At 36.6% G+C, this 17,105-nt stretch overlaps 2 protein-coding genes across 2 annotated transcripts; one reads left to right on the top strand and one right to left on the bottom strand.

The window, feature by feature from the left end:
• Positions 1–4,475: 4,475 nt before the first annotated feature.
• Positions 4,476–5,945, top strand: LOC131427228 (senecionine N-oxygenase-like). Its single transcript, XM_058590223.1, has one exon. It carries the CDS (start codon positions 4,476–4,478, stop codon positions 5,742–5,744), a length of 1,269 nt encoding a protein of 422 aa, XP_058446206.1. The 3' UTR covers positions 5,745–5,945.
• Positions 5,946–15,647: 9,702 nt separating this feature from the next.
• Positions 15,648–16,456, bottom strand: LOC131427222 (transmembrane reductase CYB561D2-like). Its single transcript, XM_058590210.1, has 2 exons — positions 16,225–16,456; positions 15,648–16,160 (listed from the first exon to the last, which is right to left on the bottom strand). The coding sequence occupies exons 1-2, from the start codon at positions 16,417–16,419 to the stop codon at positions 15,648–15,650; spliced, it is 708 nt and encodes a 235-aa protein (XP_058446193.1). The 5' UTR covers positions 16,420–16,456.
• Between the last annotated feature and the right edge of the window lie 649 nt (positions 16,457–17,105).

Here is a 17,105-nt window from a genome sequence, read left to right as displayed (position 1 = left end):
ATTAAGGCATATCTAACGCTCGTACCCGTACTGTATTTTACAGTATTGTGCTGTAATTTTGACCCAAATACTGCGTATTGTTTTTATGCTTAAATGTACTGTATTTAAATCTGTACTGCATTTGCCCATTACAATGTAATGTATTTTTCTCATACAAAAATTAATACAGAATTTTAAATCTTTAACGCATCGAATTTCGATTCGTTGCAATACATAACGTCGGAGAGAACAGTGACAACACGTAGTGAATATAAATAGGGGAGACCAGGGTAAAAATTGCCACGGGGAGGAAACAGCTACTCACAATAATTCGAACACTAAATGTCACATCCCATCGGATAAGCCCTTTATTTGTGGGTTCGAGCATTAGCTACAATCGGCTTATGTTTATTTGACACGCCACCCTCTCATTTGAGCCTCAGTAGTCGGTGAGTGCGTAGGTGTCGATTTTTTTGTCAAAAGTAAAATTGTCTTGTTCCAGAGTTTTGGGTTGTAGAATATGTTCTCTGGAACAAATCATGTTCGACGTTTCTACAACACACACAGAGTTCACCCGGATTTACCGCTCAAGCGATAGCATTTTCACATGCGTGAATTGTTTCCCTGAGCCATACAGTAAAAAAAAGTTCAGGAAGTTTTTAAAGAATCAAAATCATTGTCAAATATATCCTTTTCTTAAAAAAAACTGAATTTCTGTGCAACAAATTTTCGATGATTAATTCGTACATTTTTTAAATTAACATTGATACTTGAAAATAGGTTAAAAAAGGGAAATAAACAAAAAAGTTATGGCGATTATGAAAACAAGTTATCTGATAATTATTTTCTTATTGTTACTATAGCTATGTAAAACGCGTACTGCAAAACTTTACAGCAAATTGTACTGTTTTTCATAAAAAAATGCAAGCGTTAGACATATCGTGCGTGACAGGCCCTTTTTAAAGTTACGAAAATTAATGCTCATTACTCGAGTTTTAAACATGGAAGCTGCGAGACGGAGATTGCAGTTCAGTTTGAACTGATTTAAGCAATGATGAGCCGAAGGCAAAACGTGAAGAAAAAATTAAACAAAATATGTACTTTTTTGTACAAACCAAAAATCCCTAAATGTTCAAATATATTAGGTTTATCTAGAGAATGATTCCTGTTACTTCTACCAAGTCTATTCATACACATGCATATAGTAAATTTCAAAATTCCAATGTACAATGGTAAAATGCTTCGGCAGCGGTTAAGAGAAACATTAAGAAACTTTTCGCTTAGTTTTTGCCATAGAGATATGACTATAATTGAATGTCTTGGCACCCGAGCACAGCGAAGCATGCACGATTCTTCTGGACAATTAGGCTGTTTTTTCATACACACTAATGGCGTTTTTCATTGAAAAACACTGGCGGCGTGGATTGCTATGGTTTTGCACTTTCGAGCAGAAATCGCAATGAAACACCGTCAGAATTTTGCATTTCTGCACGAAAGTGCAAAATCAGAGCAATCCACGCCACCAGTGTTTTTTAATAAAAAACGGCATAAGATTTAATACCGTTGTTCAGTATTTTTTTTTGATGAAAACTTTCGAATAGAAAAAAAAACGATATTTCGGTACATGAACTTTATTCACAAAATTTATGCAATTTTTTACTGGATGGTCAATTTAACGCAAGTTTTCATTATAGAATTCTACATGTAGATATACAATTAATACGGTAAATCTGACATGTCGCCGAGTACGGTAAAATCCCTGCCGTTCGTATGGTAAAATTATCTCCCAATAACCGAACTTCAGTAACTACTGATAGTCGTGAAAACTAACTAACTGTCATTGAGTGTCTTTTTATTAACCAAACGAAAAAAAAATCTTTAAGGGTTCGTTGAATGGATTGGGGTACAGGTACACAAGTTTTCAAAACATTAGAGCTACTCTGAGCTTTTTGTTTACTTCTAGCCAGAAAATAGTTTCATATCACTATGTCTACTTGCCGCCAATACATATTGTTCGAGGGTAATTTCTGGTGGACTTGGCGGATTGTGCAGTGCGCTGAAAGGCGCTCATAATTACGGTGCACCGGGAAATGAAATAGCATCTATTCTAGACATTTAAACGATACATATAATTCTAGACATTTATTTTACATTTTTCGTGGATATAAAGCGCAATCAAAAATCCGAAGAACCTAATTGTAAGTTGAAAATTTGTGTTGGTTTTTTAAATCCGAAAATCCATTCAAATTCGAAAAATACGAAACCATTCGTTAGATCCACGGTAGTTGTTTGACAAATCAGCAAAATTTTAATACCGAACGATCGGTAAACAATTCAATTACCGAACTGATTGGCGAACGGTTAGCTGTTGAAAATTTGGTAAAAAATACAGAGTTCTGCAAAGTTTTCTAAGCATGTCTGCATCACATGCAGGGTAGCTTAACTACTAAAACGCTTAGGAGGCTAGGAGTTAGCTACGGGATCGAGTCCCGTCTCTGTGGTAGCTTTTTCGCGGTTTTCATTGAATAGTTGTATTCGCATGTGATATTTCTAATCTGCTTTCCACGTTTGATACCGATCAAATTCATTGACTATTGTTTTTATTTCGACCACAGAAAACAGATATACAGGCTCGTATATAACTGTATGTAAAATTTGCTCAATCAACTTGGCGAATATATGCAGATGACACCGCGATTGGCACTATTTTGGGTGCAACCTTCACTTTACGAAAATTTTTGACTTTGCTGTTGGATAACATGACTATTTTATTTTTTCACCGGCTTATTTTTCAATATTTTTCCACGAAAAAAATACAAAATTTTTTTCAAATGCTCTGAATTATGCAAAACATTTGAATTTATTTCTTTTGAACAAAAACTATAAAAACTATGAAATTTCTTTTGAACAAAAACTCAAATTGAAAGGCCTTATTCAAGAGAAACAAATTGAAGTTAATTTAAAAAACCCTTCTTAATCCACCTAGTGGTGTGATAATGCCTTTCTCTTCTTTCATAACAGTCACATGAAAATGTAATTCATAATTTTATTAAATAATTTCGGATACTAATTTCGAAACTAATTGATTCAGATTGATTCGAGTAGTTCACAAAAGCATGCTTCAGTGTTTATGTCACACAGTCAGCATCATTTTTCCAAATTAGTGCTTGACATTTGCGTTGCCTATTTGTAATCAGTGATGCTAATCTTAAAAACCCTTCTTAATCCACCTAGTGGTGTGATAATGCCTTTCTCTTTTTTTCATAAAAGTCTCATGCAAATATATTTCATACTTATATTAAATAATTTCGGATACCAATTTTGACACCAATTGATTCAGATTGATTCGAGTAGTTCACAAAAGCATGTTTATGTCACACAGTCAGTAGCTTTCAAACGAGCCCAAGTTTGTTAAAATCGGTTCAGCCATCTCTGAGAAAATTGTGCGCGCTCAAATACAACGCTTTTTGTCGGTTACGTCACTTATACAATCATATCTCCGGAACCAAAAGTCACAGTCATTTGATCTTCGAACTTGATCAATGGCCCGACAGTAGCTTTCAAACGAGCCCAAGTTTGTTCAAATCGGTTCAGCCATCTCTAAGAAAATTGAGCGCGTTCAAATATCTTCGAAAAGTGCACACACATACACACACACACACACATACACACACACACACAGACATTTTCCGATCTCGACGAACTGAGTCGAATGGTATATAACACTATGGGTCTCCGAGGCTCCGTTTGAAAGTCGGTTTTTCCAGCAATTCTAATACCTTTCTATAGAGAAAGGCAAAAACCCTTTTTAGTCCACTTAGTGGAATTTTCATATATCTTGAAAAATCACCATAGGGGGAGTACATGAAATTTCCCAGAAAGTTGATTTTTTCAAAATAAAATTTTTTTGAGATGACACTAAATTTCGATGTTTCATGCAGTTTTAAGAGTTTCGGCATCAAAAAAAATTTCGATTTTGGAAATTTCATGTACTCCTATGGTGCTTTTTCAAGGTCGAAAATTGTCAAACCTTTACCACCGGGCAGCACCTCTTACGCATGTCCGATTTAGGTCAAATTTTGCATGAAGGCTTTTTTCGAGGTGCTTAAACTTTTGAGCACTAGAACGTAACGAAAATAGAGTTGATCCCAAAATGTTGGCACCCTTATATATATAAGCGGTAAAAATCATCGTGTTTTGTCGGTTACGTCACTTATGCCATCATATATCTGGAACCAAAAGTCACAACCATTTGATCTTCGAACTTGATCAATGGCCCGATAGTTTTTCCAGCAATTCTAATACCTTTCTATAGAGAAAGGCAAAACTGGATTTAAGCTGGGTTTTCTACGGCAGAGGAATATTTTAAATCAATCAAAATGCATTCTAGAATTATCTTGTCATCCACCAAGCATAAAAATAATCAGCTGAAAGTAAATACGATAAGGCGACAAAGTTTGCTAGACTCTAATGGCCGTGTTAGTTGTGTAGAAACGATGGCGATGTGCAGACCCAAGTACTGTATCGTTGGTGCGGGAGCAGGTGGCTTAGCATGTGCCAGGCATGCTGCGGATACAGGAGCTGAGGTCGTGATATTTGAGCAGACAGATCGCCTAGGCGGTACCTGGGTTTACACAGATGAAATCGGGCTGGACCGGAACAGGTTACCGATACATACCAGCATGTACCGGGGACTTCGCTCCAACATACCTAAGGAGACCATGGGTTTTCCAGATTCGAATATTGAATCGAAGCTATCCTATGTCACTCAAGAAGAGGTACTCCAGTGGTTGGTAGGATATGCAGACAAACATGAACTAAATAAAATAATTAAACTGGAACATCAAGTGATTAGGGTTGTTCCTTTCCAAGACAACAAACAGTGGGTAGTAAATGTGAAAAATTTACGTGATAACATTTTTTTCACTTTAAAGTTTGATTTCATTATGGTTTGTAATGGTCATTACTCTTCACCATTCGTGCCTGAATATCCGGGGAAAAACGAATTTGAAGGACTTATTATTCACAGTCACGAATACCGTAGTGAAGAGCGATTTACAGGACATCATGTATTATTGGTTGGAGCAGGATATAGTGCATCAGACATTGCTATTGCGACTGTTAAATATGCAAAAAGTCTTGTGATAAGTCATCATGAACCAGACAAAATAAAATTCAATATTTCGTCCTCAATCAAAGTTAAGCCAAGTATTTCGGAAATAACGACGACTGGTGCTCGGTTTGTGGATGGAACGGAAATTAATTGCACAGTGATAATATTCTGTACCGGGTATAAATATTCGTTTCCATTCCTGAGCTCGGAATGTGGAATTCGCCTCGAAGAAAACCATGTTCAGCCACTTTACAAACATGTCATCAACATTGCTCATCCTACAATGGCTCTAATTGGCATCCCATTTTCTGTCTGTCCCACTCAAATGATGGATTTGCAGGCTCGTTTTTGTCTCAAATTTTTCACTGGAAATTTACTACTACCTGCTGAGGACGAAATGCTTCGAGACATGGAGGTTGATGTTGAAGAGCGTCGAAACCGAGGTATGCCAAAGAAATTTATGCATAAACTAGAAGGTAACCTACAACCGAGATATTACGAAGATTTGGCACAGACAGCGCAAATCGAACCTCTGAAACCAATAGTCATGAAGCTGTACGATGAGTGCATGAGGCGCCGAGCAGAGGATTTACTGCATTATCGAGATGATAGGTTCGAGGTAATCGACGATGAAAATTTTAATGTGTTGTAAAGGATAATAGGGGTTTATGTAACTAATTGTTTTTTTGTTCATTAAAAAAAATGAGAAACAACAAAAACGGAAGTTCTGGGAAATCAATTTGGTCCGAATTTTTAATAGATTTATAAAAACTTTTGTATTTCATAACAAAGCAGATAACTGGAATTAACACACAATATTATTTTTTTACAAATTTCGTTTTTATTCAACAATGAAGAGCAATAAAATTGTTCCAACGACGTTCCAATAGTTCTAGTTATACTTTTATACCACGATTTCTCCGTAGCCTCAAAACACGCTTCAGTCTCAGCCTACAGGCACAGTAAGCTACACACCCTAATTGGATTGCCGATCTCAGTTGTTCATACATCGGGAGCTGTTTGTTTCAGTAAAAATAACATTTCATCACAGCGGTACTTTAAGGTACTGCTGTCAACAATTTGTACCGATATATAAGCAGAATGAGAATGTTCGCTAGTTCGGCTGTTCTAAGCTCGCCAAAAGATGAAAAAATACCGAAGTAGTTTAGTGTGTACCTTTTTAAAATTTGAGAACAGAATATAGTCACTGGGGATTAAATCTGGCGAGTGTGGAGGACCCGGACGCCATTCATATTTCAATTTTTCTTGTAACTTAGGCATCGTAACGATCAGTTAGTTTTTACCAGCTGCGAAAAAATGTGGCATCAATTTTAAAAACAATGCTTTCGTATTCAAGTGAACGTGCAAAATTGTGAGTACACTTTCTTTTGATATCTTTACGGTGGAGTGTTTTATTGATGATCATTTAAATTCAAAATTTCAAAAGAAAAACTCACATGAAAACCCATCACGGCTAAAACGTTTGCTACTAGTGCTCCTCAAAGCCTGGAAACATGCAAGTATTCAAAAGAATTTACTAAATATATCAGGTGTACAACTTTGCTTTCGCCGTTTTTTTTTTCCAAAGTTGAAAGTTTCATTGCGAAAAAGTGCTTATAGATATATTATTCAAAGTATTGTCCGTCGCTAGCGACAACACTCTCCCATATTTCCGGCAATTTTCGGATCCCGGCTCGAAAAAAGGAGTCCTCTTTTGACGCTATGCATGAAGCAATCCATATTTCCAACTCTTTGAAGGATTGAAAATGTTGATCTGCCAGGCCGTGTGCCATCGAACGGAATAGGTGGAAGTCAGAAGGGGCGACATCTGGGGAATACGGCCACGACTTCCCATTTCAGCGTTTACAGGTACTTTTTGACCACTTTTGCGACGTGAGGCCGAGCATTGTCGTGTTGAAGGATGACTTTGTCATGTCGCCCTTGATATTGTGGCCGCTTTTCTTTTAGCGCGCGACTAAGCTGCATCAGTTGCGTTCGGTAGCGATCTCCTGTGATGGTTTCACCCGGTTTTAAGAGCTCGTAGTAAATCACACCGAGCTGATCCCACCAAAATACAAACACCTTAGCGCTGTGAATATTCGGTTTTGCCTTCGACGAAGTAGCATGCCCGGGCTTTCCCCATGATTTTCTGCGTTTAGGATTATTGTATCGAACCCACTTGTCATCACCGGTTACAATTCGATGTAAAAACCCCTTACGATTTTGTATTTGAAGCAGTTGCTCACATACAAATAGACGGTGCTCGATGTCCCTCGGTTTCAACTCGTACGGCACCCAGTTTCCTTTTTTCTGAATCATGCCCAGGGCCTTGAGACGTTTTGAAATGGCTTGCTGACTCACTCCCAACGATTCGGCAAGCTCTTCTTGGGTTTGGCACGAATCTTCATCAAGCAATGCTTCTAGTTGTTCATCTTTGAAGGTTTTTCTCTTCCACCACCATGTTTGTCTTCGACATCGAAATCACCATTTTTAAAACGTTGAAACCACTCCCGACACGTTCTTTTACTCAGAGCAGCATCACCGTAAGTTTTTGTAACAGAAAAGTAAAACTTCCCGCAAATGGCGAGAATTGGGCACATAAACAGACATTTTCGAGCGTGAATAATACGAAAATAAGAACAACTATCACTGAAACGGCGATGACAATTCGTTAGGCACTGTACACACTCACTTTAAAGGCATTATCATCTATGTATTTTGACCAGCCTCAGCCGGTACAGCCACCTATCGGAAAACGGCGGAAGCAAAGTTGTACACCTGATAGATAGTTTTTAATGGCACTTACCTTTTTCCGGAATATCTAAATCGTTTACCATCACCCAATTTATATATTGCCCAGTACCCCGAGAAATGACGACGTACTGCAAGGGTCTCGACGAATTACGATAAAAACTAATACATTTTTCAAAATCTTTGCAAACGCATTTGCTGATTTCGGTATATTTGTTATTTACTGATTAGTTGAGCAAATTATTATGACACACTTTGGGGAAAAGATCCGAGATATTAGACTACTATTTTTCCGAATTTTGGAAAAAGTATTTGTATTGCTGAACAATCAGTCAAAATTCGTGTTGCCGATCATATTATGTAAAATTCAAATTTTTTAATAACCAGTTGTTCATATGCTAGTATCAAAATCGAATTGAAAAGAAAACAGAAGTAGTTAGCATTTGTAAAATTACAAAGAATGTTCAATGAAATATGTTATGAAATCATGAGTCGGACAATGGAACGGTTCCATACAAAAGGGTGATTTTTTTGTTAGTATATTTTGGCAACACTGTTTTTGACAGATCACGTATGAATCAGTTCTTGTGTTGTATTTTGAAAGTTAGTATGTTTGAGTAAAAGAAAAGGTCGCACGAAAATCTTGTCAAGATACAATGAAATGTATTGTAACCCATAGATCTAATTGTGAATCAATTGTTTATGCTGTAAAATTAACGGCTTATTTTTTTACGGGTTGCTCGGGACTATTGAAATATCATAAACACCCCAAAAATCATTCGGGCATCATTCGAACAACATTTTGTAATTTATTTTTTCATGGAAAAATATTGAGAAATAGGTCGGTGAATAGATATTTTTGATGACGCTTCTTAAAAATCATGATTTGCGGTTTCCACTGATCTCAGCGCAGACTTATCCGAAGTGAACAAATGAACGCAGCATAGTTAGAGAAGAAGTTTTTCTAGACCCCAACGTTTCTGTTTATTTTTTTAATTTTTTTTTAAATTTTTGGTGGTTGTTTAAAGTGAAAACTACGATTTTACACGAAAAAATTCGCCATTTTGTAGCTGTTAAACCTCTCCAAAGTAACAAACAACGAAAAGGAAAACGTTGGGGTCTGGTTTTTTATATGTAGAAAATGTGTGCAAAAATTGAAAAAATTGGTGCAGTAACGATTTATTAATTTTAGTTTGACGTAAAGCCGCCATGACTAAGTTCAGTTTTTGCAATGACTGAGCGGAAATATATATTGGAGAAGCCAAGTGAAAGAAAAACGAACAGAAAAGATGAATTTTTGGAAAAAGATACGCTCAGAGACAGGACTCGAACCTGCGTTCTTATGCATTCCGTGCATACGCGCTACCATTTCGCCACTCTGATCTTGCTTTAGCCACTCTAAAACTCGAAAACAGACATAGTAGCAACGTACATCGAACATGGTCTACATCCTGGCCGTCACCCGACCGGTACCTTACATCCAAACATCTTCTCTGTCCATCAAACACTAGTCCTCTCGCTTTATACCTATTTCTCCGATCAAGCATTGAGTAGGAGAGTGTATTTATAATCGCTTGTCACCTTCTTTAATGGTGCCAGTCGCTGGCTGGACATCGTTAAAAACAATTGCGGTTTGATTTTCCGTAACGATCTGCTTCTGGTAGGAAAGGGCAGACAATCAATACAACCTTCATAGGGGTCTGTCGCTGACGATGTCCAGCCTGTCCTGTTTTCGAGTTTTAGAGTGGCTAAAGCAAGATCAGAGTGGCGAAATGGTAGCGCGTATGCACGGAATGCATAAGAACGCAGGTTCGAGTCCTGTCTCTGAGCGTATCCTTTTCCAAAAATTCATCTTTTCTGTTAGTTTTTCTTTCACTTGGCTTCTCCAATATATATATAATATATATATATATATATATATATATATATATATATATATATATATATATATATATATATATATATATATATATATATATATATATATATATATATATATATATATATATATATATATATATATATATATATATATATATATATATATATATATATCCAATTTTTGAATGACGATGGACACGGACTTTCAAAACTAAATCGAAGTAGAAATCTTGGGCCTGTGCGACGAGCTCTTGCTTCTCCACAGAATGAGATAGCCATAGATAAAGGTCCATAACTTCCAGAGTTTCGTTCCAATAGGCTTGAAAATTTCACAGAATATTCTTGAAATGTTTTACTATAAGACAATATAAAGAAAATAATAAATGATTTTTCACCTGCCCCTTAATGCTTACAACTTTGCTGCTAAAGTGAAGTGGTACTACTACTCTTCCAGCAAGCAATTCGGTAAGTGGAGGAGAAATTTCTTAATGCCTTGTTAACATTTTGCTGGTGAATTCCCTCTTGGGAATTATAATCATCTGTGAGTTTAGTGATAAAGTAAGCAACTACTTAGGCAAAATTTCGTTGTTCCAGCAGTGAACGATTAGCTGCCCCCCGAAGAGACTAGCAGTAAAAACGATTTATTGCAATAGGCCACTTGAGTTTAAATAATTGAACAATCGATTAAAACAACTGAGACATATTTTTGCTTTCATGCATACAGGTAACTTTGCTGGGATTGTGTCATTGCTCAGCTGCACGAGTGACACTTCATTGAAACGTTTCGTTTTCCCCTTAGGGTGTCTGTCATTGCTCAACTGTAACGTTTCATTACTCGTTTGTGGTGCATTGCTTTGCTGAGTGTCATTGCTAAACTGCCAGCAAGATAAATAAAAATATAACAGTTTAGTTAAAACAACAATCGATTAGTTGTAGCAAATTTTAACCAATCAAATTCAGAAAAAACAACTAATATTTTCGTTGTTTTGCGATCGCTGGCTTCTCCGTGTGGGCTCACAACACTCATGGCCAAGGATATAATCTTATGAATGTTTTAATGAGACTATTCAAATGGAAAGTGAAAGGCATATTGACATCACTAGGTGTGTTTTTTTAAAGATCCTTTTGATTTTAAAAATAAATTCGCGTTTTCAAATTCTGCACCTTCCAAAACGTGGCATTGTGTTTTTACTTCAACCTTTATTTCTCTAATTTTGAATAATTATGATTTCCGCGTGAAATATCAGTCTGAATCAAAGTATGGTTCGAGTTACCCCACATTCCACTACTTATTGCAGCTTGATGTTACTTATACATGAACAAACATTGTCATGGTAACGACGCGGTCAGGCGCATGTTAATTTTACTGACAAAATCAGCTAACGAGGATGAAATAGCTGACATCGGTAAACCAATTTAAGTGTGAGAAGCTGACGGTAAAGCAATTTCTTTAGCCTTTCTGACAGCTCATTTACAATTACAATTGCGAATGATCAGTGCGGTAAAATTTCATTTTCAATCGAATAATATAAGATGAAAAAGAAATTTATGGCCGCTGACCGTCAGCATATCCCTACTAATTCATTTGACTTTTGCTGCCATTTTCAAGTGAAGCTCCCAGAATTCATCGTCAGTTGAATAATCGTACCTAGTCACTTGAAGTTTGGCTTGCTCAGTTTCAAGTGCCAAGCAGAGCTGCAAATTGTCAGTCATGTCAAATGACCTTGACAGACTGACTAAAATCATCGTCAACTGTAATCGGTACGGTCAAAGTGACTGTCAAATGAGATACTCGATAGTTCAATGACCAAGAAGAAGTATACTCAGTCAAAGACAGGTGACGTATTTTGTTCTCTCTCTCATTCTCCTATTCCCTGTTGAAGTAAAAAAATTCCATGAGAGTACTAACATAAACATAAATTGATAAAGTTCATTGTTCTTTGTAAAAAGTCATCGGATTTCGGAGTTTATTGGTGTACATGAATTTATTTCAATGTTTATGCTGCTTGATTAATATTTAGTCACATCGTAATCAAGCAGTGACAGGAGAAATGAAGATAATATCAATCGCATCGGCAATCAGTGTGCGTCCTGGTGAGTATAATATCAAGAGAATTTAAGTTATGGCAGATCGGCTCTCAGACACTCAATATATGATGATTGGTAGAGCCTGGTTGGCAGCAGTCCAGTGACATAAACTTTCCAATCTTCGTCGTGCAAAGTTGCTCGTTGATAGTGACATTTAGCAGCTCTGGTGCCAAGTAGTATAGCTGCTTCAGTGTCTGGAGTAAAGTATTAAAAATGAAAACTGAAGGAGGAAACAATTAATTTATGTGTATTCTGTGATTGACATTTCAGCTATCTGATTAGTCTTTCATCTATTATCTTGAACCAATTCGAATGTTTACATGAAAGAGATATTTTGTTACTTCAAGAGATCAACTGACGAAAATTAAACTGATCCTCGATTGAAGAGAAACGAGTGATGAACTGAATGCTGCTCGTTCGGGTCGTCAGCAAACATTGTGTGTGTCAGAGAGTGAAGTTTATTGCAGTGGAGAGATCGTCAATGTGTTCCACATTCAGTTTCAATCGAATTGAATGAAGTTTTACTGCACTGCGAATGAGATTGGTTTGTATTCATCAGGAAACCCCAGTATTAGACACGATTTAGACGACCAATTAACTTCGGTCGACGTCAAAATTAATTTAACAATTTTTTTAGTCGGATATTACTCACGTACCGGACGTCAAGATGTTCCATGAACTTGACGTTGTGTGCCTCCGTAAGGATTGCTTACAAATAATGTTGTTGTTCCGTAACCGTTCCATACCGGTGATAGTCACCTGATGCCACATGTGAATCGCTCTTACAGATTGTTTTGTTTTCATCAGTAAATATATTAGCCACCCATTTTTCACTAGGGTCGCCGTTCATTTTTCATCGGGAATAGAAACCTAAAATGAGGGGTTCAATTCGTAAGATACCGCTCTATCTTGAGTGTGTCTTTGGTCACAGCTTTAAAATAGATCTCTCGTGGACTATTACAGCCAGGCCGGAGGCAACAATAAGGCGCTCTAGCCAGTGCTATCGTAGCCAACATCTCGGGCGTTTGGGGCTTCCAAAGCTAGCAAGTCAGTGAGAGCAGTGTAAACAAAATAAAGAAAAATACAACACATCATCGATTGTGAAACTCAGTATTACAATTTGGCACAGCACGTTTCATAACGATATCACATTTAGGCAACAAAATTCCACGTACTGCTGCAAACAATTGCGGACAGAAAAAACGTTGTTCATGAAAATGATTCACGACTCCTCAGGAGTTTCCCGTTTTCGTTTTTCTTTACAATTAAACCAAAACGATGTGATGCAAGTTTGGTGCTGAAACAAGAAATGGGTTTAACCAACATTTGATTTGAACTGTTTGTTTAATTAATAATATACGCACGGAACCACCCGCGATCCCATTTCAACCAGAATATTAGTTGATTTTCTGAATTCGATTGATTAAAATTTGGTACAACTAATCGATTGTTGTTTTAACTAAACTGTCATTTTTGTTTTTCGATTAGCAGAAACGATGGTTGAAACAACTAATTCAACTGTTTGAAAAAAAATGCTGTCAATTAGTGAGGACACATACCTTTCAATTTCAACAAATATTTTAGTTGAAATAACTGGTGTTGTTATTGAAACAAAATTCTGCACGGAACGACCGAAATCAGCATTTTCGCGAAAAATTTAGTTGATTTGCTGATTTTAGTTAGTTATTTTTTGAGACAACTAAAAAAATCTTACTTTTGCTGATTTAGATTTTTTATTCTCATTCCCTTAATAATAATAAAATATTTGTTGAAATGACTATTTTTTTTAGTTGAATTCACAAATTAAACGTACTGTCATTTCTTAGCTAAGGCACACTTCATATCCAGTCAACTAATTTTTTAGTTGAATTAAAGAAATATAATGTTGTTTTCAACCAATATGAATGGTTGAATTGGCTTCTGCAATCTGCAGCTATATGGCGCCCTGTCACCGAAACGGTAACACCTTAATGACTACTAGCCACTAGATGGCACACTACTGCCGAAAAAAATTCAGACGCGGTTGTCTTTTCTATATTGGCAGGTATAAATACGATGTTGTGTTGGAGAAAAAGACATAAACGAAACGTAAACATCTTTTTGAATTTTTTTTCTTCTAAATCACTGTTTCTTCATTCTCACTGAAAACTTTGAGCACTCGGAAAACAAAAACCGAATACAAATAGTACACCGGACGGCGCAGCTCGGAAGGTTTGAAGATACAAAAAACCTTCATCACAATTAGAGTGAAACATTCGAAATTCACATCACTGGAACAGTGAAGCTTATTTTACGCGGAACGCGTAAAAACATTATTACGCACAATCGCTTCAAGTGCGCACAAATTCTGAATAAATACACTTTCCACTAACAGTTTACGTAACACATGCGAAAAACATCTAAACAATTTGCGAGCAGTTTCAACAAGACTGTCCCTTTTAGCTTTTTAATGGATTGTTTTGCTTTGACACTGCTGTCCTTCAGTAATGACGGTGATAGATAAATAGAATCAAAGTTTCTGATTTTAATAACGAAATTAGTTGTCAATGAGAATTTCGTGTTGGATTGAAATATTGCTGGTTTGTGTCCAGAATATTCGCCAACTAAACACATTCTCTAAAAATAAGAGTTTTTTTCAGCACAGTAAATTCTACATTTTAACTAATTTTATAGTTATTTTGGAAATTTTGTTGTTAGAATCAACTAATTCAAAAACAGTAATACGAATTAGGCGCAGAGCTAATTTCGGTCGTTCCGTGTGTTAGTTGAAAAATAAAAGGTTTTATTTGTTTGTTTGTTTTGAGATCAGTAAAGATCTAAATTCTAAAAAGAATACTTCTGATTACATCGGAAATGATTGATGTAGAAAAACGTTTTTAATCAGCAAAAGTGCCCGGAGGGGCGAGTAAATTAGCGAAATTATTAAATTTACCTAAAATGATGCCTTCAAACGGTTGAACTAAAGTTATGCACTGATAATTTTAGTCAATTTATATGAGCTTTGGTGCATCAACCGCTGGGAATTGGAATTTTGCGACGGCAATTCAAACGTGCCATTCAATCGCAGCGCGTTCTGTGCGTTTGAAACCCTTCGCTCCTGTTACTTTTATAAATTAAATTCATGTCAAAAAGCGTTTTATTGCTAATGCATGAACATAATCGTCGGTATCAAACAGCTGGAAGTAAAACAGTCTGCTGGAAGTAAATCAATGATCGAATATGAAGCATAAAATTTTTACGCATACCTGAAAGATTACGAGATGATAATTCATTAACATTTTCTAATTTGTCACCAAATCTTTTTCATCTCAAACGAGGTTAACTTTATCACAACACCGCTGTTAGATAAATACTTGTTATCATAAAATTCTGAAATCGAATGAACACAATTTCACCAAACGCTTTAACCATCGATGTTGTTTTCATTGACATTTTGAAGCGACGCGAACAGATTTCAACTAAAAAAGTTGTTGATTTTGCATTGCGATTATTGTTTTGCTTTCAACTGTCTCCGGCATTTGACAGCATTCAAAACAACATATTTTTCAACTACTTGAATATATGCAAATCAAAAACCATTTTGGTTGAATCAAAAAGAAATTAGTTAAATCAACTATCGCAAAAATCAAAAACTGCGATATCGCAATTTTATGATCGAAGGGTTCTCCGTGCGATGATGATAGCTTTCTCAATCGGTGATTTCAACCGAACCATTACAGCATTCGCCTAACCGAAAACTGATAACGATGTCCCGAAATAAATAAAAATCGAGTGCAGTCAGGACTATAATCTATTTTCAGAAAAAATAAGTCTGGTTTGAGTATGTGTTGGAGATTCACTGCCGCATGATGGCCTTTATTTGTGTAACGATAGTTTTCAGTGCACCAAGAACACTAAGAAATATTACCAGTATGGTGAATACCCGCAGTACAGTAACCATTTCCGTTGTTGAGTTCTCTTTAAAAATACGTTTGTCATAGCCGAGAATGAGTGATGCCATGCCGATGACGAAACATGCGAAGCCAATGAAGTTGTGGCCAAATTTCAGATATATCGGTTTGACTCGTTTCCGCAACTCAACTGCGTACAGTGAACCAAGTCCGTTGCTCATGCTTACAATCAGTAGAATCAAGGCAACCAGTCCGAGGATCGAGTGATTCTCGTGAATATGCGGTTTGTTGTTGATGTCACGCCAATAGAATTCCAGCGCTATTCCAACTATGATACAGACACTACCGATCACTTGCAGCATCCAGTGAGCCGTTCGACGCTGCGGTTGTCGTAGAACCTGAGACCAGCTGTTCCCAGAGTAGAACAGTAAAATTGATTCGGCCATCAGAACGTGAAACTGTTTGGATGATAACGTAAATGTAGGTAAATTGGAAGCAAACCACTCTATCTGAGAAACGTACACCGAAAACACAGAGAAACACGTGCCATGTGAAAACTTTCTCGAACCCGTTTTTCCAGCAGATCCATGTCGTATATATAAACACGAAGCCGATAAAAATATGATTGATGGTGTTCAGCAAAAGTTTAGCCGTTTCCAACGCCACAGATTTTGATTTACCGTCGGGATTCTTCGAATCGATTCCGAGACTTTCCATAATGTGATTTAAAGTTTTGCCGAAATACTAGAATGGTTTCAATAAACGACCGTGACTAATGAGATGGTGGTAGCACTGAGAGCGGGCTTCGTTCTGATTAGGCATCACGCCTATACACCCTCTTTTTGTACGATTTAGCTGGCACGTCTGGTTGAACACATATGTTAACGAAAAAGTTTGGTAAGAAGGTAAGTTGGCTGATCGGTGTCAAATGATAATAGCAAATCTGACTGTTAAGGTACAAATGCGGAGCTATACAGGCCTCGAACAAAATTTTCCTAAAACCTGGGTAAATTTTTAATTTGTTTTAATTTGGAAGGACATTGCCTTGTATTGCACATCGACTGTTCACCTCGATCTTACAAAACGTTCAACTTTGTTTTGAAACGATTGTTTATTACAGAGACTTTCTAACTAACTAAACTTAACCCAAGTGCGAGACTTTTATTTCCATGTTTTTTTTGTTCAATCAGATGTTCATTCTACAGCAAAACAGAAATTTGTCGTGATGTGAATGCATCATCCAATATAGTGGCGATTGAGGCGACATCTGCAAGTAATCACCAGGTTGTTCATTCATTCAATCAGTTGTTATGGCTTGTGGAAATCTGTGATTTATAGAAAAAAAAACTGCTGTAATTACTTGCTGTAACTATGTAACTATATTTGGATGTTGTAGTGGATGA

This window comes from Malaya genurostris, chromosome 2 (genome assembly GCF_030247185.1).
Source record: "Malaya genurostris strain Urasoe2022 chromosome 2, Malgen_1.1, whole genome shotgun sequence".
Taxonomy (NCBI): domain Eukaryota; kingdom Metazoa; phylum Arthropoda; class Insecta; order Diptera; family Culicidae; genus Malaya; species Malaya genurostris.
The sequence above is the reverse complement of the archived record's forward strand: the minus strand, read 5'-3'. Positions and strand labels throughout refer to the sequence as shown.

Bases quoted from the DNA above. Each gene is read 5' to 3' on its own strand.
- LOC131427228 (XM_058590223.1), top strand. From the start codon at position 4,476: ATGGCGATGTGCAGACCCAAGTACTGTATCGTTGGTGCGGGAGCAGGT.
- LOC131427222 (XM_058590210.1), bottom strand. From the start codon at position 16,419: ATGGAAAGTCTCGGAATCGATTCGAAGAATCCCGACGGTAAATCAAAA. The intron at 16,161-16,224 runs GTACGTTTCTCA...TCATCCAAACAG, and splicing joins TGTTTCTCTGTGTTTTCGGT to TTTCACGTTCTGATGGCCGA.